At 37.5% G+C, this 25,664-nt stretch overlaps 2 protein-coding genes across 2 annotated transcripts in view; one reads left to right on the top strand and one right to left on the bottom strand.

The window, feature by feature from the left end:
- Zpbp (zona pellucida binding protein) overlaps window positions 1-21,035 on the bottom strand; it is a 56,145-nt gene extending 35,110 nt beyond the window's left edge. The window contains exons 1-4 of the mRNA XM_010625062.1: window positions 20,741-21,035; window positions 19,024-19,104; window positions 9,135-9,260; window positions 5,022-5,171 (exon numbers count right to left, since the gene is read on the bottom strand). Coding sequence (XP_010623364.1) covers window positions 5,022-5,171; window positions 9,135-9,260; window positions 19,024-19,104; window positions 20,741-21,035 — 652 coding nt within the window. The remainder of the gene's footprint in view (window positions 1-5,021; window positions 5,172-9,134; window positions 9,261-19,023; window positions 19,105-20,740) is intronic.
- A 1,947-nt stretch (window positions 21,036-22,982) lies between these two features.
- The window catches only part of Spata48 (spermatogenesis associated 48), a 37,284-nt gene continuing 34,602 nt past the window's right edge, over window positions 22,983-25,664 (top strand). Inside the window, exon 1 of the mRNA XM_010624891.3 lies at window positions 22,983-23,794. Coding sequence (XP_010623193.1) covers window positions 23,236-23,794 — 559 coding nt within the window. The 5' untranslated portion in view covers window positions 22,983-23,235. The remainder of the gene's footprint in view (window positions 23,795-25,664) is intronic.

A 25,664-nucleotide genomic window follows, 5' to 3' on the forward strand; every position in this document is an offset into this window, starting at 1 on the left:
CCAAAGATTCCTGTATGTTGTATTGGCATTCTCATTTATTTGTAAAAACTGTCTAATTTCTTCTTTAATTTCCTCTGTAATCCATTGATTGTTTAGGAGAGTGTTGTTCAGTTTCCATGTGCTTGTGAAGTTTCTATAGTTTCTTGTGCTATTGATGTCTAGTTTGATTGCACTATGATCTGATAATAAACAGGGGATGACTTCAATTTTTTTGCATTTATTTAGACCTGTTTTGTGAGCCAGTATGTGGTCTATTTTGGAGAATGATCCATGTGCAGCCGAAAAGAATGTATATTCTGGTTTTTGGGGGTGGAATACTCTATAAACATCTATTAAGTCCATGTGTTCCAAAGCTTGGTTCAGTTCTATTATTTCATTGTTGATTTTCTGCCTAGTAGATCTGTCAATTTGTGATAGTGGGGTATTTAAATCCCCCACTACAATTGTATTAGTGCTTATTTGGTTTTTCATGTTACTTAATATTTGTTTTATATAGTTGGGGGCATTTATATTTGGTGCATATATGTTTATGATTGTCAGCTCTTCCTCTTGAATTGTTCCCTTTACAAGGATGTAGTGTCCTTCTTTGTCTCTCTTAATGAGTTTTGGTTTGAAATTTACTTTATCTGAGAATAAGATTGCTACCCCTGCTTTTTTCTGGACTCCTGACGCATGGAGAATTGTTTTCCATCCTTTCACTTTCAGTCTATGGACTTCCTTTTGCACTAGGTGTGTTTCTTGTATACAACATATTGTTGGATTTTGCTTCTTAATCCATTCTGCCAATCTGTTTCTCTTGATTGGTGAATTGAGGCCATTAACATTGATGGTTACAACTGATATATTTTGACTTATTCTTGTCATGTTTTTGTCCATTTGTTGACTCTTTTTACTTTTTCTCCCATCTCCTTTTAGTTTCTTGCCTTGCCTATTTGATTTGGTCTGTTGGGCCTCATGTTATTGTGAATTTCGTTGTCCTTTTCTAGGATATTGTTTAGAATTCCTTGCAGTGCTGGTTTGGTGTTCATGAAATTTCTCAGGTGCTCTTTGTCGTGGAAGTATTTTATTTCCCCATCTATTTTGAAAGAGAGTTTTGCAGGATACAAAAGTCTAGGTTGGAGATTCTTTTCTTTTAGGACTTGGAATACCTCACTCCAGGCTCTCCTTGACCTAAGGGTTTGTGTTGAAAAGTCTGCTGTGATTCTAATGGGCTTCCCTTTGCATGTGATTTGTTTCTTTTCTCTTACTGCTTGTAGTATTTTGTTTTTCTGTTGGATTTCTGGAATCTTGATTATTATATGTCTAGGTGTAGATTTTTTTTGATCGTGGCTAGTTGGGGTTCTATATGCCTCACTTATCTGTATGTCTAATTCTTCCCTTCTGTTTGGGAAGTTTTCTGTCATTAATTCTGTGAAGAGCTTTTTTATATCATTTGTGTTTTCTCCTGTTTTTTCATGAATTCCTATCAGTCTTATGTTATTTTTCTTTGTATCGTCTAGGAGTTGTTGGATTGATTTCTCATGATCCCTTACTGTTTTTAATAGACCTCTTTTTTCACGGTCACTGACTGCTATCCTATCTTCTATATCTGAAATTCTATCTTCGCAATCTTTTATTCTGTTTCGTACACTTTCAATAGAGTTTTTAATCTCCTGGATATCTGTTTGAATCTGTTTTATGGATTCCATTTCTTTCCTCTGTTGGGCATTCATTGTTTCCATGTCTTTCTTATGCTGAGTCTTCATGGCTTCTATCACAGTCTTGAGCTCATCTATTTTTTTCTCAGTTTCTGCTCTAGAGTCTCGAATCATGACTTCTATTTTGCTCATCATCTCTCTGGCTAGCTGGGAAATTATTTCTGATTTGAATTTTTCTAGAGCCTGATTGATCAATTTTGTTACCTCCTGTGCTATGGGTCCAGGGAGTCCTGTTGGTTCACTATCAGACTTTTCATCCTCATTTGTCCTACTATTTGCTATTGGTGAACTGGATATTTGTTTTTGTGTCTTGCTTAAGTGTTTTCTCATTTTTATTTTTATTGTTGGGTTGTCCTTCTTTAATTTCTGGGTATTACTTAAATCTTCCTAATATAGTTGCGTTTTAGCTTTTGAGTTTCTAATGACTCATAGACATTCTCGTTTTCATAATATCAGAGAAAACAACTCTTTAAATCAATCACCACTCTTTGTCCCAATTGATACATTCAGCAGCCCAATAGGATCAGGCACAGCTTGCCAACTGACCACTTATGGTAGTCATTAATGTATCACCTTTAACTCATGTGAATTAGATTAATTTCAAGAAGCAGCTCATAGTATGTTTGCAGTGAATATTCTTTTCAATATGGCATCTTTACCATTTAGGATGGGGGGTTCGACTTAGAACAAGAGGATTAGATAAGTGAAAGAATTAGAGCAGGTTTGAAGTGAATCCAGAGGTTGTAGAATTACCTTACTATCTTTACAAAGCTATTAAGTTCAGGGGGGATAGAGAGAGTGCAGGAATAAGGACAGGAATATATCCCCTTAACAGTAACAGGCGCTTGCCTTCCCTTGAAGGTACAGAGCCATGAGTGAGGTAAAATGACTGGAGAAAAGAACATAAAGAGAAACCCGTCCTAAAAACAAAAAATAAAAAAAGAAGTCTGAGTTCTTCAGGAACTGGAATAAAAAGGGAGATGAGGGACACTATGGTGGAGCAAGAGACTGAGTTGGAGAGACAGGACAGAAAAAAGAAAGAAATTTTAGGGTGGAAAGAGGAAAAAAGAGACAAGAGAGAGGGAAAGAAAAAGAATTTGAAGGTCCTCTTTCAGGCTATCTCTGATCTCATATTATACCACATGCACAGTCATATGCGGAACCCAATCCCCTGGTTATAGCTAGCCAATGGCTGTTCCTCACGACTGAGACTGAACACAATCTACAAAGCCTAACTTTAGTTTCCTTACCCTCAGGGTTGAACTCCACTCCGTTCTATTACAGGTTTCCCCTGCCCTTTCTTTAAAGATGATCAAAGTTCGGAGCTCAGAAAACTACCCTTCATGGGAACCTATGCCTCTGCAGAGTTGGTCTAAGGACTGGCCCGATCAGGAGTTTTGAGAACGGGGGGGGGGGTCGTGTGGGTGTTTCAAGGGCGCCCGCGCGGCTACCTTCCTTCCTGGGTCTGTTGTCGCGCAGGCCGGGAGCTCACGCGCACGCCGCCGGGTGATCGCAGACAGGCAGGTAGGCAGGCAGCTGAAAAAAACCCCCTCTGGGGTCCTTGGGTCCTTCCTGGGTCTGTTGTCACGCAGGCCGGGAGCTCCCGCGCAGGCCGGGAGCTCGCGCGCACGCCGCCGGGTGATCGCAGACCTTTCTACTGTAATTTAAAAAAATTATTTTGAGTCTTTGATCACACCTTGTAATTACCAAAAACAGTTGACATATGTTTCTAATAATTCCATAGTTAGTTTCATTGCATTCCAGTACAACATTTAAGACTAGAAACGTGTATTTTCTCAAGTCCATCACACAATCTTATTTAAAAGATAGAAGAAATATAATAATGAACAGAAATGTATAACAATGCCAAAACTCAGGAAGGTTCACCTCTCAAGACCAGGCACTCTGCTGCTGCTCTGTCCCCCTGCTCTGGGCACTGAACCTGGTGCTGCCCCTGCCCATTGCCCATACCTGTGAGCTAAAATCGAGTACACATTCTTAGGTATGGTTGATCTTGTGTTCACTGTGGAGACCAGACAGCTTCTGATTGCCAAGGAAACCTCTACCAGTTTCATTTGCAAAGGGAAATGGAAACTAGACTTCCTGCCCTCACCTTTTGGAAAATCCAAGACAGCTAAAGTAAGAAATAACAAATCAAGAGAAAAAGATCTAACAGATAGTTAATGTAGGAGGGATTAATAAATTTTTACAATTGTAAACAGTAAAGACAAAATACACATGAAATTATTATAAAGCTATTGTCAGAGAAATGATGAACAAATACAATTATCCTTGAAAAGCTAAAACACATAAAATACTGAAATTGAAAAAAAATAACTGAAATGATAAAAAGGCAAAAACCTAATCATAACTAACTTTGTATAGCACACAATAAAATTTTCACATAAAACAGAGTAAAACTAGAAACAAATGAAAACTGTAAGAGGAACATAAGGAAGAGAGATCTCAGATAATGGACAACAAAGTGAAAGAGTTCCAGAACAGAGCAGGGTCAACACAAAAGAAGTTAGTCAAGGGACAAACTGGGAAAGTATTGTATAAGTTGAAAAAAGATTTGTGTCACAGTACCAAAAAGGTCTATGAAACAGGGAACAAGAATTCTGAAAATAAATGTCAAATCCAGATACAAATCTTGTAAATACACCACACTTGTACGGACTCATCTGTAGCAAGTAAGAAATAAAGGCACATCTTAGTTATCTACATACATACTCGTGTATCAAGGTTTATATCAGCAAAGGTGTGCAAGACACAAAACACCTGACCCGGGGTGTCAGAGCTGGAAAATGGAGCGAGGCTCCAGGGAGGGCTGGGAACAGAGTAAGTACCTCTCAGCCTGTGGACTAAACATGGCAAGTCTTCTCTCCAGAAGGCTGGAGATACAGTGAGGTCTGAATGGGAGTCAAACTGTCCTCCGATGCTCTCAAATGCCACCCCAAAGTAGCCTCCTCTGAATGCCCTGTGAAGTGCACACACATGCACACCCCACACAACAATGTAGAGCCCATGTCCATGCATGAAACAGGACACCTGCCTGACTCCGTGGAGTCAGACGTTTTTTGTGCTTCCTAGGCATTCTCTAGCACCTAGGCAAATGTCTAGTAAGGACTGCATGCTAAGCTTCTAGAGGGTCCTGGGGATGTTGCTGTTAAGATGCACAAAGTAAAATATCAACAAGCAGTAATTTTTAAAAATTAAAACAGATGAAAAATAGAAAAAAAAATTACACGTAAAACAAAACTGTAAAGACATTTCAGTATTTTAAAACATTGTGAAAATTTAAAACGCAGATTCGCTTCTTACCATATACAACATATTTCAGTTGAAGATTTTTAATAGGATCCTCCACATGAGCTTTATATTTGAGGAAACAAGTGTAAACCCCGCTCATGGTCTCCTCGAAATTCTGGAACACAAGGCTTCTGGTGGAGGTTATCTGTGCGGTGCTATTTTCTAGCAAAGGAGTAATGCAGCTGTTTCAGTTACATAAGACAGATAAAACACCAAGACATTTTACAAGCAGAGAAAAACCAACCACCATGTTTGCCTCCACAGTCCCTGAAAGGAGCTGGGGTGCGGCCAGCCCTTGCATCTGGTGTTTGCTGACAGTGAGTGCCGGGATGATTTCATCATGGCAGACTCTCACCGATCACTTGTGGCTCACTAACAGCATGGCTGTCTATGTGGTAAGAGCCTAACCATGACATGGCATGTGTGTCCTTAATCGGCCCTTTGCACTGAGCGGACACTATCAAAGTATAGTGTGTATGTGTGTATGTATACATGTACGAACTATGCATACATACAGACATATTTTACCCACAGTATATATGAGATGTATATGTACCAATTATATAATTTATATGGAAAGTGTTTATATATACTGTGATACACTTTAATGATGAGTCACAGCTCAGTAAGCTTACAAAGTACATGTGAACCAGAGAGAAGAGTATACCTAGAACAAAGACTATTGAAGTCAAATCATGAACAGCTAGAGATTCATGCAGCCACACAAGACACAGGTAAGTGTTGGTTTATAACCTCGAGAGTTCCAGAAAAAAACAAAAAGAGCAGCAGGTCGTCCGCCTTGCCCCAGGTCACACAGCCCTGGAGCTAGGCCATGTTGGAGTCAGGACCAGTTGCAAGCTCACTTTCTACCTCAGAATGCCTGTAATACCACACGGAAGGAAAGCTATGCTGAAAACAGACAGTGAGACCCCTGGCCCTTGGCTGAAGGACTACCTTTCTCCTCACACTCTGCAATCTTGGGTGACCACTTTATGTTTGTGAAATCCAGCACCTTTCCATGCATAGAATAGACAGCTTCTCTCACTGGATTATTCTGTCTAACAAATGCAATACTTATTTCAAGTACTTCAAAAAGCTGTAAATCATTAAGCAAGTAAGATGTAATTCTGAAAGTTCATCACTATGGTGCTTTATTAGAAAAAAATCCTCAGATATTAAATTTCTTAGTCAATAAATGTAATATTCTATTCAATAGAATTGAAGTCTATCTCAGGAAGTGCATATTTGTATTTAAGTATGACTGAATTTTTACAAATTACAGGTCAAAATGTTTCTTCAGACTAACAAGTAAATGTGCTTAGTGCTAAAATTTTCCTTATCGACTTTCAAATAAATTTTTATTTAATTTCTAGTACACACAAAGCCTAGCCTCAGACACTGAGAAAGAAATGAACAGATGGACACAGCCACCCTCAAGGAACTTACACAGAGCAGTTCTGTAAATGGATGGAGCTGAAGTGCACGACAGAAATTTAGAATGCATTTCTATTTAATACCTATTTCTTCATGACTACCTTTTGATAAAGTATCACATGTTTATCCTATCATGCTGATTCCTTCCTAAAACAGAGTAGTAGTTTGCAAGTGCCTGCCATACATTCCAGCAGAAACAAATCCCACATAATAATACAATAAAACATGTCCATAAATGTCACAGAAATTTGACAGGACCATATTATCAAAGAAGACGCTACGTATTCACTGGCATAATATGAAAGCTTTTCATATCAGAAATATCAATAAGTGTAAAAACTACGGGTTTGATGGCTGTGAAATGTTGTTTTACGAAAGCCAGAAAACTGGGGAGCAAGCACTCTGTAATAAGATGTCCTCTGGGTACCTTCTTTAAAAAGCTGAAGAATATATTCCGAAAGCCTATCCAGAGGACTCCATGCCAAACACAAGGATTACCTGTGCAATTCTCGTCTCACCGATCACTTCATAGACCTTAAATGACCAAGTCTAAGTGGGAATTAACAGAGCCACAGGCTATAAGGTAGCACAAGAAATCATGCAACCACAGATATTTAATAAGCAGCTGTTTCATTAAAGTGGGTATGTATTTCCTTCCTAACTTGACTATCTAAAAGTTCATGGAGTCAGACAGGTTTTACAGAGCCCTGTCTTAGAAATCCAAAAGTATGTGACAGAAAGTTAAGCACAATTTAATTCCACCTTATTTTCAAAACCAGGTTTCCACTTCTGGCTTCTGCTCAGATACAAAAAGGCCATGTGCAAGCATCAATGCCACCATTACAGAATGGAAAAACCTAGAAAAAAACTGCAATGAACAACTTCTCTTGACCCCTTTATAGAATGGAGGTGACAGCAAATCTCAGGGGAGACAGCCCAGCCGGAAGGTAGAGCCGGGACCTGGCAGGCGCTTCTGCTGTCCTGGGAATGGGGGTGAATACTGAGTCAGACTGCGTTCAAGTGGCGTAAGCCAAGCACAGACCCACATGAGCAGGCGAAGCCCCTGGAGCAGACAAGGGAGGGGATCACCCTCCAACAGGTGCCTCACCCACAAACACCTGTGCGTGCCCACGAGGAAGATCGGGGATCAGGGGCAAGTTCCCCAGAGGGTGGTGCTGCGCCGAAAACTGCACTGCAATCCTGAGGCTAGAGCGTCAGAATTCCCCAGCAATCAGATGGGTGAATGGATGAACAGATAGATCGTTTCAATGTGATTTTATCCTCAGCTGTAACAGCTACACTTCTTAGTATCTATTTTTCCATTATGAAAGTGCCCCTAGTTGAAGCAGAAATTGAATTATACACTATACTCTGTAATATGAACTGCAAGACCTAGCATACTGTCTTAAGAAAAAATTTCAGTTTCCACATCCAACAAACAACAAATACAAGAGAAAAATTCACTACCTGAATACTTCTATTTTTCAGCTTAAGAATGTCACTATCAACTGTAGAATATATTTAAAATATACATTTGCATTATAGTATATTACTATAACAGAGAACAATCAAAATAAAATTTGGTTACATCTCCAGTCCTGAGTTCTTTTGCACTGGACCATTTCATTGATGTCAATGAAGTGTCAAACTGTGTAGGATCTCTTTTACTGATCCCTGCTGCTCCCATGAATGCACACCATGGTCATTCCTACTATGTTATGTACTACAGCAGAGGTTAAGTCCGGCCTTGCATTTCCTACAAAGGTATCTACCAAGTAGACTCTCTTGGAAAGAACTGCTCTGTACTCTACAGAGTATATTAACTCTTTAAAGCCTGAGCTATTTAACTCAACATAAATATTATAAAATGTACACCTCTCGATGACATAAAATATGAATTAAAACAATGTTGCAAAATAAATATTTTCTATGAATGCTTCCTCAACAAGTCTTTAGATAAACTTATCCTTTATTCAAGATAATATAGAAAACCATCAGGTTTTAATCAACAGACACTGTTCAAAACACCAATATAGATTTTTAAAATAAAACAACAACGAAAAAGAAAAACTTCTTCTGTAGAATACAAAAATGAGTAGGTGCTTCATCGAACAAATCTTTAGGATGAAAACCGATTAGTCTCTATTTTAGCAAAAATAAAGACCAGCCAGGGCCGGGGATTTAGCTCAATGGTTCTGCCACCTGCCTCTCTAAGCCCAAGGACCCAAATTTGATCCCGGTACCAAAAAAACCAAAACAAACAAACAAACAAAATAAAGACCAGCCAAAGAAGTTTACACTTTTTAAAGTACAATGTAAAAATAAATTACAATTTATCAAATTAAAAATGTAGAACTATGCACTTTGAAACAAAATAAGGTGAAAATAGAAAACAGCAATCAAGTCAGTCATACAAACATTAATTTCTCTGGAAAGATAACTGCTTTTGGACTAATGATGCTTAGAGACATCTCCAGACAGTTCAGTCTTCTAGAATGTCTTTATATTAAATAAAAAAACAAAAATGATAGCACCATCTACTCTAGTATATCTAACACCAGAGGGAATTACAAAGAAAACTGAGCAATAGATAAATTCTGAGATACAGATAGACTTTTTTATGTATACAGATATACTTGAATACAGTTAAGATATACCTATTTCATCATGATAACTGAAACAAAACCCTACCTGAAGCAATTTTCCCTTTTGGCCCATGCCACTGGAATGTTGAGTCTATGAGCTCAGCATTTCGAAGCTGCTGGGTGGCACACAGCACATGTGGACTCCGCTGGTGGAGCATGACGTAGACACTTGCTGGAATGCAACACGAAAATTTGCCAGTAATATTTTATGCTCTGTCTTTCATAATACCTTACATTTGTAGAGTTTGGGTTACAGTCTCTTACAGAATTTTCTGGGATTAACATTTCATTTTCCTAATAAGAACTATCTGTGTAAAGAACACTGAAAACTGCACTGTTTTTAGTTTGCCCAGGAAAATGTCTGTGCGCATGCGCACACGCACGTGTGTGTGTGTGTGTGTGTGTGTGTGTGTGTGTGTGTGTGTGAATGGGCGCATGGTAAAATTGAAGAAAATATCTTGGTTCTTTTTATTCAGAACTGCAGCATGCTGACAATTCTCAGAGTATAATTTCAATTACAGAGTAGTAAGATCATATTAAGATAATTCTATATCTAGATTTTATCTATCTTGCCAAGGCATTAAATGTAGACAAAGCTTAGAATAAGTTGTTAGGTTAGAGGAATAACATATTATTGAGAAGGATATAGCACAATGTACTAAATAAAAAATAAAGTGATTAAAAAGTCAACAAATATTACTTTGATTTTAAATATTAAGCTTTTTTTTGGTATTGGGAATCTAACTCAGGACCTTGCACTTGTGAGGCAGGCGTGGAATATTAAGTATTCTGACCCACTTTGCAGTAAAATTTGAAGCATGATAAGAAGAAATAGAAGAAATAGCATTTTTTTTCAGTACCAGGGATCAAACTCAGGACCCTGCACTTGTGAGCCAGGTGCAGTGCCACTGAGCTAAATCCCCAGCCCCAGAAATAGTATTCCTTAGGAAAGCAAAAGGAACATAGTAAAGGTTAAATTATTTTTGAGTTTACTCGTAACTGTTTGGAAAAGTCTCTAACAACTTTTCAGAAACTACATGCCAACTGTTCAGTGACTCATCATGTGTAAAGATTTTTGTGATCTGATAAAATTATTTTTCAGAATCAAAAGTCTCCTTAACTTTAAAGAGTCTGTCTCTAAAGTTTTAAAAATTAATGGTATTGGTATACTTACTTTTGATGTAATGATCACATTCATAATAGGAAATTTGTACCTGTACATAAAATATCTTGATTTTTCTTTTTAAACAGTTAGTTTCATCATAACACAAGATGTTTATTGAACATACATACACACATGCACATACTCATAGATACACACACACACACACACACACACAATTTTTCAGAGCCTTTAAGATGCCTGGTCTTCACTTGCTTTTGTCTTAAATGGATTACTAATTTTAACAAATTTTGTATTGATTGAGTTGCTCATTTTGTTTTTTCTTCTTGAATATTTTAATTGAATCCTTAACATCAATAGGGTGCCTTCCTAGAGTAAACCAAATTGGTTGTGCTAATGACTGTTGGATCCTTCCTTTAAAGCCCTCAAAGGAACCAGTGCTGACCAAATCTTGATTTGAACTTCTAGCCACTAAAACTGTGAGACAGTTCTGGGACATTTCTGTTGTTTAAGCCACCCAGTGTGTGGTACTTTTTTACAACAGCCATAAGAGGTTAACATACTTGGAAAGAACCATGACCTTGTAGGATTTACCTTGCAAAATTCCCATTAGTGGCCCTCGCTCTGCCCCCAGCTTTGCAATAACCCTGAAAACCACCTTCTGACATCAGAGTGGGAACCAGCAATGTGGCGGCACTACAGGTGCAGTTGGGGTGGCAGTGCATTCAAAACCTCCTTCCCACAGAACTGAATTTATACGACCTGTCCAGAAGTGTTTTGGGGGTTTTTGTTTGTTTGATTTTGGTTTTTTGTTTTTTCTGAGACAAGGTCTCACTGTGTAGTTCAGGCTGGTCTTGAACACACTATATAGTCCAGGTTGGCCTTGAACTCATGGTGATCCTCCTGCCTCAGCTTCTGGACTGCTGGCTTTACAGGTGAGCTCTACCACACCCAACAGCAAGTTTTTGAATCCCATCTGCAAGGTTGTTTTTACTAAAATTTTATGAGGTCCTATTACAGTGGGAAATACATAGGGTAAACAGTAAATTAACCAAAAGCCCTAAGAAAAAATGCTAAGACATGACATATACACAGGAATTTTGAAAATTTCTGACACATTCCCTAGAAAATAGACAGCCAGTTACGTGCACAGCCAGGATAGTGTCCATGCTCAGGAAATACCAGGAGGCCTTGAGTCCTCACTTCTGACTGAAATTGGGGTTCTGCAGAGCCTAAAGTGAATGATGAGGTAGGGTCATCCACTGCCCAGCTACAATTAAAGGCATGCATCAGCATGCACATAGAGATGCTCAGCACAGACTCATGGTATAACTGGTGCCTGGTGTTTAGTAAAATTTCCACCCAGTCATTGGTCTAAGTAAGCTGCCTAGGGGCTTCAGTGACTGCAGATGATAAAGATTGCATAATTTTCAAAATTAGTTCAGAAAATTCACTAATAAACAACATCATATTCTGAGAATGAATAATTATATTTACAGAGTTAGTATACTACATTATTTAAAATACCAAGTTTTCAAATTAAAATTACAATATGTAAAAAAAGGAAGTACAATCATGTGTATGAAAAAACAGCAGCTACACAGAGAAGTATGTGCACCCATGTTTATAGCGGCACAGTTTGTAATAGCTAAATCTTGGAAACCGCCCATTTGCCCATCCGTTGGAAACTGGATAAAGAAGATGTGGTTTTTCTATAAAATGGAATATTACTCAGCCATAAAGAATGAGAAAATAGATTCATTCATAGGAAAATGGATACATATTGAAGATATACTCCTAAGTGAAATAAATACGTCACACATGTGTAAATACCGAATAGTTTCTCTGGTGTGAATAATCTGCAATAATACAGAAGATCCTAATAAGATTACTGACATTTCAAAAAGGGAAGAAAGGAGCTAAAGGAGTAGGGAAGGTGGGTTGAGTAGGGAAAGGGTAATAAGGGAAAAGAAAAAAGTGTGAGATAATGAAAAGATGGAAATAAAGTATTTGTAGATGGGGAGGGGAGGAGGGGGTGAAGGGAGGGCAGGGGTAAGGGGAAAAAATGAGAATCAATACTTGTCATGTGGAGGTACAAGATCCCAACAATGAATGTTACTGTACTGTATCCCTAAAATGTACCAATAAACTCAATTAAAGCTGAAAAAAAAAAAAGAGCAGCTAACTGAAACTGAGCCCAACAAAGAGCAACTGTTAGGCTAACTGGAAAAACACACTAAAATTAGCTATTTTAAATATGACCCAAGAAGATTATAACTATAGGGCTTAAGAGTATAGAGAGAGCATCTCTTCAAATAGGGAAAATCGATGGAGTGCTAAAATTATAAAAATGAACCCAAAAATCTGCATAAAAATACACTAACTGAAATGAAAATTTCACTAGACAGAATCAATTCCAGGTTAAACAGGTAGAAGAAATCAGTAAATTTAAAGGCAAGTCAGTTTGAGATTATCTAATCTGAGAATCAGAAAGAAACAGAAGATTAAAGATAAGTGAACAGACTCAACAGTCCTGAGGCCAATCATCATGCAGTGGCACATGTAAAAGGACAGTCGCAGGAAGCACAGAGAGGGACACAGAATATTGGAAGAAATAATGAGGAAAAACTTCGCAAAATGGTTGAAAATCATAGAACTACAAATCCAAGAAGCTCAATGAACTCTAAATAGAATAAGATAAAAGAGATCTACACCTTGTTGTCAATCTTTAAACAAAGATTATTCAGGGCCAGGGATTTTGCTCAGTGCTTCTGCCACCTGCCTCACAAGTGTAAGGGCTTGAGTTCAATCCCCAGTACCAAAAATGAATAAATAAATAGAAATAAAGATTGTTTATAGACATTGCTCTATCAACAAAGAAAACATGAAAACAGCAGACAGCAGCAACTAATCACATATGTTGATAGCTTATTGCTCATTAGAAGCCACAATGAAATAGAAAATTCTGACTAAATCTAAAATAAGTAAATTTTAAAACTTCTACCAAGAAAAATCCAGCACAGATGGATTCACTGAAGTTACCAAATAAATACAATAGAATAAACTATAATCCTTCACAAACTCTAAAAGAATATAAAAGAAGGGAAGAAGGAGAACCATGCCTGCTCCCGACCCAGCTGCCATTGCTCAAGCACGGGGAGGTAGGACGGGCCCCGATCCACCGCGGGAAGGAGAACCACACCTGCTCCCGACCCAGCAGCCATCACTCGCTCAAGCGCTGGGAAGGTAACCGCGGGTGCCCCTGAACCCCCATAAGCCCCCCTGCCGCACTCTCAGACCTCCTGACTGTGCAAGTCTTTGGACCCACTCTGCAAAGACAGAGGTGGTCATAAAGGGTATTTTTCTGAGTTCCCAACTTTGAACATCTTTAAAGAAAGGGCAGGGAAAACCTGTAATAGAACGTTGTGGAGTTCAACCATTCAGAAGGATGGGGAACTCAATCTGGGTGCCTTGCAGCCTGAGGTCAGTCAGCATTAGGGGGTTCAGCAATCAGCTAACTGAGATCAGGGGTCTTGCATCCTCGCTCTGTCTGAGCCATTAAATGGTAAATACACTATATTAAAATTTTGTTCACTGCAGACATGTTCTGGACTGCTTCTTGATTTCAATTTAATTCAAATGATTTAAGGGTGATAGACTAGTGACTACCACAGGTGGTCAGTGTCCAAGTTGTGCTTGATCTTAATGTGTTGCTGATTGTATCAGTTGGGGTAAAGCATTGCCGTTGATTTGATGAGCTGTTTTCTCTGATGTTATGAAGATGAGAATGTCTGTGGGTCGTTAGAGACACAGAAGCTAGGGTGCAACTATATCAGGAAGATTTGGGTGATAATCCAGAGATTAAACCAAGGACAGTCCGACAACAAAAATTAAAATGAGAAAACACTTAAGCAAGACACAAGGACAGACTTCCAGTTCACCAATGGCAAACAGTAGGGCAAATGAGGATGAAAAGGCCGATAGTGAACCACCAGGACACCCTGAACTCAAAGCACAGGAAGTAACAAAACAGATCAATCAGGCTCTAGAAAAATTCAAAACAGAAATAATTTCCCAGATAACCATAGAGATAGTGAGCAAAATGGAAGTCGTGATTCGAGACTCTAGAGCAGAAACTGACAAAAAAATAGATGAGCTCAGGACCATGATAGAAGCCATGAAGGCCCAGCATAAGAAAGAAATGGAAAAAATAAACGCCCAACATAGGAAAGAAATGGAATCCATAAAACAGATTCAAACAGATATCCAGGAGATTAAACACTCTATTGAAAGTGTACGCAACAGAATAAAAGAATGCGAAGATAGGCTCTCAGATATAGAAGATAAGATTGCAGTCAGTGACCATGAAAAGAGAGGTCTCTTAAAAACAGTAAGAGATCATGAGAAATCGATCCAACAACTCCTAGATGATGCAAAGAAGAATAACATAAGACTGATAGGAATACATGAAGTAGCAGGAGAAAATACAAATGACTTAAAAAAGCTGTTTGCAGAATTAATGACAGAAAACTTCCCAAACAGAGGGGAAGAATTTGACATTCAGATAACTGAGGCATATAGGACCCCAACTAGCTACAATCAAAAAAAATCTACACCTAGACATATAATAATCAAGATCCCAGAAACCCAACAGAAGAACAAAATACTACAAGCAGTAAGAGAAAAGAAACAAATCACATACAAAGGAAAGCCCATCAGAATCACAGCAGACTTTTCAACACAAACCCTTGGGGCAAGGAGAGCCTGGAATGAGATATTTCAAGTACTAAAAGAGAACAACCTCCAACCTAGACTGATGTATCCTGCAAAACTCTCTTTCAAAATGGATGGGGAAATAAGACACTTCCACGACAAAGAACACCTGAGAAACTACATGAATACCAAACCAGCACTACAAGCAATTCTAATCAAGATCCTAGAAAAAGACAATAAAGGCAACAACACCATGAGGCCCAACACAGCAACTCAAATAGGCAAGGCAAGAAGCTAAAAGGAGAAGGTGAAAAAGTAAAAAGAGTCAACAAAAGGCCAATAACATGTCAATAATAAGTCAGTATATATCAGTTATAACCAGCAATGTCAATGGCCTCAACTCACCAATCAAGAGAAATAGACTGGTAAAACGGAATAAGAAGCAAAATCCAACAATATGTTGTATACAAGAAACACACCTAGTGCAAAAAGAAGCCCATAGACTGAAAGTGAAAAGATAGAAAACAATTCTCCATGTGACAGGAGCCCAGAAAAAAACAGGGGTAGCAATCTTATTTGCAGACAAAGTAAATTTCAAACCAAAATTGAATCTAGTATTATTGATGTACGACAGTACTGTTATCATACCTCTATGAATGTAAAATGTCTAGTACCTGCTTTATGATATATAGTAGGGACCGTGCTTTATCAGAGCTACATTTAATGATATTACTCTAGAATGTTCTCTTTCCAGATGATGATTAAGAGGCTAATAGAAAAAATGGTGCCAGGTACCACAACAGCAACAGAACTTTGCTGTTGTCTGGATATTATTCTTTTCTTTGTTTTTTTTTTTTTTTTTAATGGAATGTGCTGAATGTCTATAATTTTGTTCAGATGACTGCAGAACCTGGAAAAGCTGTTGCTGCTATCGATGCATAACATACTATTATTAGTCTATATATATATATATATCTATATATATATATATACACACACACACACACACATATATATAAATTGAATTTTGGGAAACTTTAATGGTGCTGCCAACTTTGGAAAAAGTCATCCCAATTTACTGTGTTGACTTGGCATTGTACAGAAATGGACAAGCATATTGGTCTAGAAATGTTAATTTATTTTAGTTTATTTTTTTTCCATGTGTACAGGGGTAACACATCGTACTAAATATGTAAGGTCATATCTACGTGGGTTTGATTACAGAAACTAATAAAGTATTCTCTAAATAATGAAAAAAAGAATAAGATAAGACTATAAGAGCGAGAAGCAATTTAAATATGTTCAGGGACCATTTTCATCTCCAGAATTAAGGATTATTTTGATGTTACATCATTGCCTTTTCTCTTTTACTTTCCTTTTTAGTTTTATTTTAGGATTCCCTATTTTTAATGTTCATACAGAGATTTCTTTAACTGAAATACCGAATAGTTTCTTTGGTGTGAAAAACTATAATAGTACACAGGATCCTAATGAGACAATTAATAATGTGAAATAGGAAGTAAAGGGCTAAAGGTGTAAGGAAAGTGGGAAGGGTGGGGGAAAGGTAATAAAGGAGAGGAAAAAAATATGAGAAACTGAAAAAATGGAAATAAAGTATTTGTAAATGGGGAGGGGAAGAGGGGGTGAAGGGAGGGCAGGGACAAGGGGAAAAATGAGAATCAAGACCTATTATGTAAAGGTACAAAATCCCAATGATGAATGTAACTGTATTTGTATACCTAGATTGTACCAATATCCTCAATAAAAAAGAAAAAAAAAGGGAAAATATCCCAACTTACCCTAAAACCAAAATCAAAGAAATCCAAAGAGAACTATAGACTTTCACTCATTAATATACATATGAAAATTCTCTAAACACTAGAAACCAATTCCAGTACCATCAAAAAGCACACATCACAGTCAACTGAGATTTATCCCAGGAATGTAAGGCTAGGTTCAAATACAAATAAATCATATAAATCAAAAAGAGATAAAAATATATCATCTCTATAGATGTAGAAAAAGCTTGTGATAAAATCCAACATCCTTTCACAATAAAATCATTCAACAAACTATGAACAAAAGGAACTCCCTCAAAACTAATTAGGCATACCTTAATATCTACAAAGACTCAAAGTTAATAATATACTTAATGGTAAAAGCTTAAACATTTCCCTTCCCTTAAGACTGAGAACAAGAAATATTCTTTTTCATAAGTATTGAACTGTAGTTTCTAGCTGAAGCAGTTGGTAAGAAAAAAACAATTGAACAGAAGAAATATAACCACCTCTATTTGCACAGGTCATAATCTTCTATAATAAGGAGTCCACACCCCAAAACAGAAGTAATAAATGAATTAAGGAAAGTAGCAGGTTGTTTTGACATCGATATGAAAACATCAATTGTATTACCATAAACTGGCAATGAACAATCCTAAAACTGGGTAAAATCCTTCTACTTAGAATCAAAAATAACAAAATATTTACAATTAAATTTCACAAAGAAACATAAAACTTTTACATTACAAAGTAAAAATTATCATGAAGGGAAATTAAGGTAGATTTATATAAATGGAAATAAATTTCACATTCATGGATTGGAAGAATTAAGATTGTTAAATTACCAAAAATTAAACTAAAAATTCAAAGCCTATTAAATCCCTGTAGATATTTTTGCAAAAACTGACAGTTTTATTATAGAATGAATATGAAATTTTAAGGGACTAACAGTAGCCAGAAGAATCTAAAAGATCAAATTTGAAGTACTTATGTTTAATGATTTCAAAACTTATTATAAAGCAAGAAAAATCAAGACAGCAAGGTACTAGCATCAGGATAGACATAGAGAGGAACAGAATAAAATGCAAACCCTATAATAAACCCACACAACTGTGGTTAATTGTTTTAGTAACTTGTCAAAACAATGCAATAAAATGTAAAACAGTCTCTTCAACAGACAGTGCTAAAAAATTTGGGTAATCATATACTAAAAAGTGAGTTTGATCTCTATCATGCATTATGATAAAATTAGCAAAATGGATCAGAGCACCTGAATCAAACATTGCATAAACACATTCACGAGAAAACAAAGGAACAGAACTTTGTGAGCATTTATTAGGGAATAATGTCTTAGATGTAGCACCTGATATAACAGAAAAAATAGAAATTAGACTTAATCAAAGTTCAAAATGTGTATTTCAAAAGTCAGATTAAGAAAGCCAAAACAACAATCCTCAGAATAGGAGAAAATATTTGAAAATTGTTCACATGATAAAAGTCTACTAGCGAGAATTAACACATTACCCAGTAATTCTACTTTATAACCAAGAGAATTCAAAGCATACATTTACATACAACATAAGATTATTCAGCAAAAAATAGAAACGAAGTGCCTTTATATTTTATGGCGTGGATGAAGCTCAGAAACATTAAACTATATGAAAAGACCCATATTCAAAAGGCCACACAATACATAATTTCACTTATTTCCAAAATAAGTAAAAGTAAACAAAAGAGAAGAGAGATTAATGATCTCCATGGGCTGCAGAAGTATTCATCAGTGAGTACAGTGTTTCTTTTGAGGGTGATGAAAATATGAAATCAGGTGATGGTGATGGTTTTCCAAACTTGTGAACACAAGAAAAACAACTTAATTTTACACTGTAAAGGAAAAAATTGTTAGTAAATGATTTTATCTCAATAAATGCAAAAAAAAGTTTCAGTTACAACTTATGACTATTATAAAATCTTATAAATCCAAAAGCTTTATGATATGTTGATCTCATTTGAAAAATGTTTTAACATAATTAAACTGCCCACATTTAACGGTATAGCTAATATTATACAAGCAAAACCACTAGAAATAGCAATTATAGCTAACTTTTAGAAATAATTATTTTTGCACTTAAGCAGTTACAGCATACAGAATTAGAATTTAATGAATCTAAATATATAAACAATTTTAGTTCACTTCTGCAGAAGGAAAAGGACCTTATGGGACTAGATTAACTGAGGGACATTAGTCTTTTGGACAAGATTGTTAAAAATTAAATGACTGCTAGTAACTTCCTTTAAATTACGGGAAATCTATTTATGAGTACCTGGAAAATGCGATGACCCCACTATTTTCACTGCATCCTGAGTCAAGCGAAAACTTCTTGGCAATCGAACTAAATATCCAACTGTAGAAAATAAATGACCAACAGTTTTCCTCATTACTTATTCCAGAATGTTAAAAATAGTATATTTAATCTTCTTCAAGGGAAAAGCCATAAACCAATCTTCTCTGACATCTGATTTTGGGTTTCTAACTGTACTCTCCTTCATATATCCTAATGAATCTAATCTACCTGCTAATATAGCTCACCTGATGCTTTTTTACAGCAACATAGAACACTTTTAAATCCAAGACCCTTGCTTTTCAAGACTAAAATCACAAATGCTCCCCCTTCAAACCTCGTGTCTATCCATATTTTTCATCTGACATGGCATGTCACTAGCACACCCCCTTATAACATACTCATTATACTTAGGAACATATATTTATGCACATACATAATTTCCTCAATAGGTTATAAATTCCACTGATGGAAGCATGGATGTTTGTGAATTTACAAGAGCTAACATCAAGTACTGTACCTTGTGTCTAACAACTATTAAATAGTAATTCTGAAATATATCCTGGTAGTCTTCATTCATCAAGTGAGCAGATGTGATAGGCATAACAGGAAAAATAGAAAAATTGAAAGAGGCTATGTAAAAATGCAATTCTATAAGGCATTGTAACTAAATAACTGTAACAGAAATGCAAAGGAAAGGGTATAATATTAGAAGCCAGATAACCTGAGTTTAAATCCAAATTCTGCCACAACTGATTTTAGGAAAAATCACTTTAAACAGCTGCAGCTTATTTATTTGCAAAATCAGACGGAAAAAAATTCCAGCCTTATAGAATTATTGTAGGAACTGAGTGGAATATTGTATGAACCAAAAGGTACCATATAAATACCAGGCCTTTTCTATTATAGTTACGTATCCACGTTAACCTATTGACTGCTTACCTACTTCTCATAACCTCAGAGGTCTATTCTTGTTAATACATCAAAAGAAAGCCAGGTAAGATTTCAAAACAAAAACATACTCTTTCACACTTAGGTATAAGACCATGAACCATATCCCCAAGCATCCTTCTTTAACAGGACAACTAAATACTGGCTATTCTTCTGGAACAATCTTTGCATTTTGGATGCCTGGGCTTTGGCACATTTGTTAATCTGCATCCATTCCTTTTCTTTCTTTCTTTTCTCCACCCAATCCCATGGTTACTGCCACATTCCTTCTACATTTATATTCTTGGAGGAGTGATAAAGCAGAAAAAGCCATTTTTGTTAAACAACTGGCCTGAACTCTCTCTTCTTTTTCAGATATTTTCCTATCATAAATAATTGAGTTCTTCAGCTGTCAAAATTTAAACTCCAAACAGATCCTGTAGTTTACATCGAAAACCAATAGATGGAGCTCCACTACCGGAGATATTAAAAGCAGCGGGAAGCCTACTAATTGCGAAATACTCAATACATCCTTAGAGAATCCACTGAAATACAGAGCCGACCAACAGCCCAAGCATTTAATTAGAAAGTTTATTAAGCACGTTGACTCTAAAACGCCATCTGGGTTGAGTGATCTGCTCTCTCTGTGCACTGCTGATCTTCCCGCCCTGCTTGCTGGGCCTTAGAGGTCATAGTGATTCCTAGCAGGAACCCGAAGCCCTTGACACCGGAAACAGTTGTTCTCAGGCTGAGCAGCGGCGACCCTCACCTGAGGAGGGCGCCTGCACCAGAAAGGCGGAGAAGAGGAATGCCATGCCCGGCCAGGGGCCGAGGTCTCCATCCCACGCCGCAGCCGCCTGCCGACCCTCGGAAAAGAAGGTAGTTAAGCGCGCGGCGCGCGCCCACCCGCCGCCGGAAGTTAGAGGGCGGCCGACCGGAAGAATGGCCCGGATGCACGCGCAGCCAATACCGCTGCACGCGTTGGCACTTCCGCTGGGAACTAGGCTGTAAGGTCGCTGGCGCGTGGACCAGACTCCCGACGCCGGGGAGGCAGGGACTGTCATATCTGGCACTGAGCATCCCGTGTGATTTCAGACCAGCCTCGTTGCTCCGGCGGGGGTGGAGGGGTGCTGTAGAGTACAAGCGATTTAAGGAAGACTTTGCAGCCAAGAGAACCCTGAACCTCAAAGCCTGTGCCTTTACTTTTGAGTGACATTTGTGGACTGAAGGGAGATTCTTTTCCTTTTTACAGGGAATTAAACCAAGAGTTATATCTTTAGTGCCACCCACCCTCTGTTGTTAAATTCTTGCTAAATCACTTAAGTTTCAGGGCTGGGTTTGAACTTGTTATCTTCATTCCTCACCCTCGCAGAGTGTTGTGATTACAAGCATGTACCACCACGTCCAGTCTGGAAGACCCTTTATATATAAACTGGCTGTGTATTCTCAGACTTTGGGAGTCAAAGTCTAAACAACAAATAGAATTTATGAGTCTGTACACAGACAGTCCTTAGAGTTTGCTTGAATCTGGAAACATCAGTAACTAGTGTGTTCCTAATGTGTGGTGCTTCCTGGAAGACAATTGCAACGTACATCTTGTGGCAATTAAAGCAATGCCTTTAGTCCCAAGGAAAAACTCAGTGGAAGAATGAAGGACCGGACCATAGATAAAATTGATATCATGCATTAATCATCCTGTGAAATCATCTTTCATCACCCAGATTCAGAAACAAGAAAAAACATACAAAAGTGCCTAAGAGCCAAAGACACCATTTATAGGGAGAAAGTGTTATAGAAAAATTGGAAGAAAAGAGTAATGCCCCTCTCCTTTTCATCTTCTGGAAGGGTGTGCTTAATGATAATAGCTATGATAGACGTAAATCATATAGAGTGGGTGAAAATTAAACATGGAGGTTTGAGCAGTGCCTAAGAAGAAATCTGTTGTCACCTTCTGTATGAAATGAGTGATTATGAGTGGGCTTAGAAACTCACTGGATGTATTTTGGATGCTTTGGATATCCTGTCTCATCAGGGACTTCAAACAGGCAGCCACCATCCATCACACCCTTCCCTGGTGTTAGTAGTACATTTCTAAATTTTAATGATTTTTAGACGGGACATAGACATTATCATCTCACCACATCTATTTATTTATTTATTTATTTATTTATTTATTTATTTATTTATTTATTTATTTATTTTTGGTACCAAGGATTGAGCTTGGGTCCTCGCACTTGTGAGGCAGGCTGCAGAACTACTGAGCTAAATCCCCAGCCCCTCTCACCACATCTTAAATGCTTACTGTATTATCGTTGGCTTGATTTATGACTTATATGTACCTGGCCATTCTAGAATTTTGCATGATTTCCACATTTGCTTCATTAAGGAAAATGTGAGCTTTTATACCCACATAATATATAGAATGTTTTTTGTAGCTATTTTTAGGCAAGATCAAATTGTCTGTTTGAAAATATTAAGTGAGCTGATACATCACTCACTTTAGATGAGATCTTTTATTGTGGGCTAGTAATTGACAACTTCTTGTAGTTTCCCGAATTAATTTTAAAATATTCATGGATCTTATTCTGGACATCATAGTAGCATTTAAGGAGGAATAATTTAGAACATGCAAATGAGCCTTCCCTTGGACTATAATTTATCAATTTCTTTCCTTAAAAATTAGATATATCAACTTAATTTTAGTGTAATACATGTTTCTTTTTTGCAGTGCACTTAAATGTAACATTTAGATAAGAGGTGTTCTATATCAGCTAAATACTTCATTATAATCACTTTTTTGTTGTTTAAAATATACTGTCATTAGATTAACTGCTTAATACTGCTTAACTGAGTACTTCTTTACCTATAAGATAATGACATGAAAAAATATAAAATAAGATAAAAAGTACCTTGGAATTGCTGTCAAGACTAGTTTTTGTTTTTTCTAAGAATTGCATTATGATGTGCATATTTAGTTCTGTGCATTACAGTTCTAGCTGTTGCCAAGCAACAAGAATTCTGCTTTTTCTTTTCTATTCTGTTACTGCCCTGTGCTTCCTTTGGTGCAGAGAAGGGGGAAAAAAAAAGAAACTTCACTTTAAAAAATACTACTCTACCAATATTTAGAGAGCTGAATCAATAATTTTATGCTACTTTAGCTGTCATCTTCAATTATTAGAACTACAAGCGTTTTTACAGTTCAAGAGAAAAGGTTCATCAGAACAACATAATCTACCAGCCTCAAAAATTACAAAGAGAAAGGCCATGGATACGGAAGTCCAGTACAAGTCCGGAAAGATAAGTATCCCTGAGAAGTTTATCTTTTCAAGAAAAAAGACTGTTGAGAATATAGATTACCCACACTACTGTGATCTGTTAAGGAAAATGAACATGCCTTTTGTGAAAGGGTTGGAGGACAGACATAACTATGGCAGATTTGAAAAGAAAGGCAACCCTGCTTTTCTTAAATTTCACCCTTATCCCCCTTCAGTACTGCCAGACTACCATTTGCATTACCCATATCCACCACCATTTGGCCCAAATTATGCATTATTTCCACTCCGGGATGATGTCCCCTTAGAAGACCCCTGTGCGAGGTTTGTGAGTCCCGGTGGTGATGCTGACTTGAAACCTGGCACTGGCAGAGCTATACCAAACCTGGTGGATTTCAGTGATGTGAAACCTCAGCACCGAGTTCCTAGACCCGACACAGGATTTCAGTCAACAATCAAAAGGCAAACGATACTGGCACAAGAACTGCAACAGGACAGGAGATGGAATTCCAGGAAAGTACCAGACATTTCCATCAGAGCAAGACTTGGAGGTAAATGGGGCAGCATGGATTTTATGTTTTAAATACTCCAGTGAGGGAGAAGAGCATGGCTCTCAGAATTAGAAGTTTTGCAGTAAAATTAGCATAAAATGATAAGGTATTACTTTTATATCACATTACACATTGTAAGCAAACCATAATAAGAATGATAAGGTGTATAAGCCCACTTGTAAAACAAAATTCAGCCTGGGAATAATTCGTGATGGCTGTTGAGGTTGTGTACTCATCGCCTTTCGGTAGCAGCAGTAACGCATGGGCTCCCAGGTGCCTGCATTCGCTGGAATCCTCCAAAGCTGTAGTCACTCTGTCCACTGTGCTGGAGAGCAAGCACCAGAACCTACCTCACAATGGCAAGGGGACCCAGAACCGGAGGAAGAAAACTTGTATGAGAAGAACTGAGATTCTCATGGTTTCGACAAGGATCCTGTCGTTGACCACTGAAACGTGTTTTCTTCTTTGGTTTCTCCATTGTCCTCATCTTTAGCACCACCATTGTGGCTCATCTGACTGACTACAAGATGCACGAGTTGGCCCACTGAGAAGCCAAGAGGCTTGTGAAATACCGAGAGGCCAAAGGCCACCCCATCATGGAGTCCAACTGCTTCAACCCTAGCAAAATCCAGCTGCCAGATGATGACTGACCAGCATGGGACTCAAAGAAAGCTGCCTTCCTCACCTGCTGCCCGCTGTTCTGCCTACTCCTCAGAGCAGATAAAGAGACTGAGAAAAATAGTAATAATATTAAAATTATCAGAAGAAAAAAATTTAGCTTAAAAAGAAAAGATGATTTGTTAGGTTAAGTGATCAACACAAAGTGTATAGCAGATGTTATTATAGGCTTATTTTACTACAAGATTTATATATCACTTTGATAACTATAGCAAGTTTCCTTTTCTGTATCTCTCCCTTGAAAAAATGTCTTCTGATGTTTGTGAGATTACACAGGCTAAAATGGATTTGGAAAGAAGGTGAAAATAATTGTGTGTGTCCAGTAAGGGCAGGACGTGAAGAGAAGCAAGCCCTGGATAAATAGTGCCACAGTCCTGTACGAGGGATGGATGGTCCTTTACCAACTTCCACTGAACATTCTCTGTGAGCCATGGGCCTGGGCCCAAGTGGGGAGACCTATCTCCAGAGGAAACCAGGGGTACAGTTTCCTATAGGAAATTGTGTTTGACAGGCAGGGAGTGAGAAAAGATTCCATCTGAACACATGAACAGGAAAGGGTCTTCCTAGTGTTTTGTTTAGGCTTTTTGCATCAGTATTCATCAGGGATGTTTGGAATTTTTTGTTGTGTCTTTGTCTAGTTTTGATACTAGAGTAATGTTGGCCTCACAGATTGAGTTTGAAATAGCCTCTTCATTTCTTGTTTTGAAAGAGTATGAGAAAAATTGTTGATAATTTCTTAAATGTTGGGTAGACCTCTCCAGTGAAGCTCTCTGCTCATGGACTTCTATTTGTTATGAGGGTTTTTTTGTTCTGTTTTCTTTTTTTATTATTGATTTGGTCTCCTTACATGGCTTTAGGTCCATCCTTTGTTTCTGTTTCTTTTTTTTTTTTCAGCTTTAATTGAGTTTATTGGTACATTTTAGGGATACAGTACAGTAGCATTCATTGTTGGGATCTTGTACCTCTACATGACAAGTCTTGATTCTCATTTTTTCCCCTTACCTCTGCCCTCCCTTCACCCCCTCCTCCCCTCCCCATCTACAAACACTTTATTTTCATCTTTTCATTCTCTCACATTTTTTTCTTTTCCCTTTTTACTCTTCCCCTACCCATCCCACCTTCCCTACACCTTTAGCTCCTTTCTTCCCATTTCTAAATGTCAGTAATCTTATTAGAATCTTATGCATTGTTG

The sequence above is a fragment of the Fukomys damarensis genome, unplaced genomic scaffold (assembly GCF_012274545.1).
Source record: "Fukomys damarensis isolate Sample0158 unplaced genomic scaffold, DMR_v1.0_HiC HiC_scaffold_17, whole genome shotgun sequence".
Taxonomy (NCBI): Eukaryota; Metazoa; Chordata; class Mammalia; order Rodentia; family Bathyergidae; genus Fukomys; species Fukomys damarensis.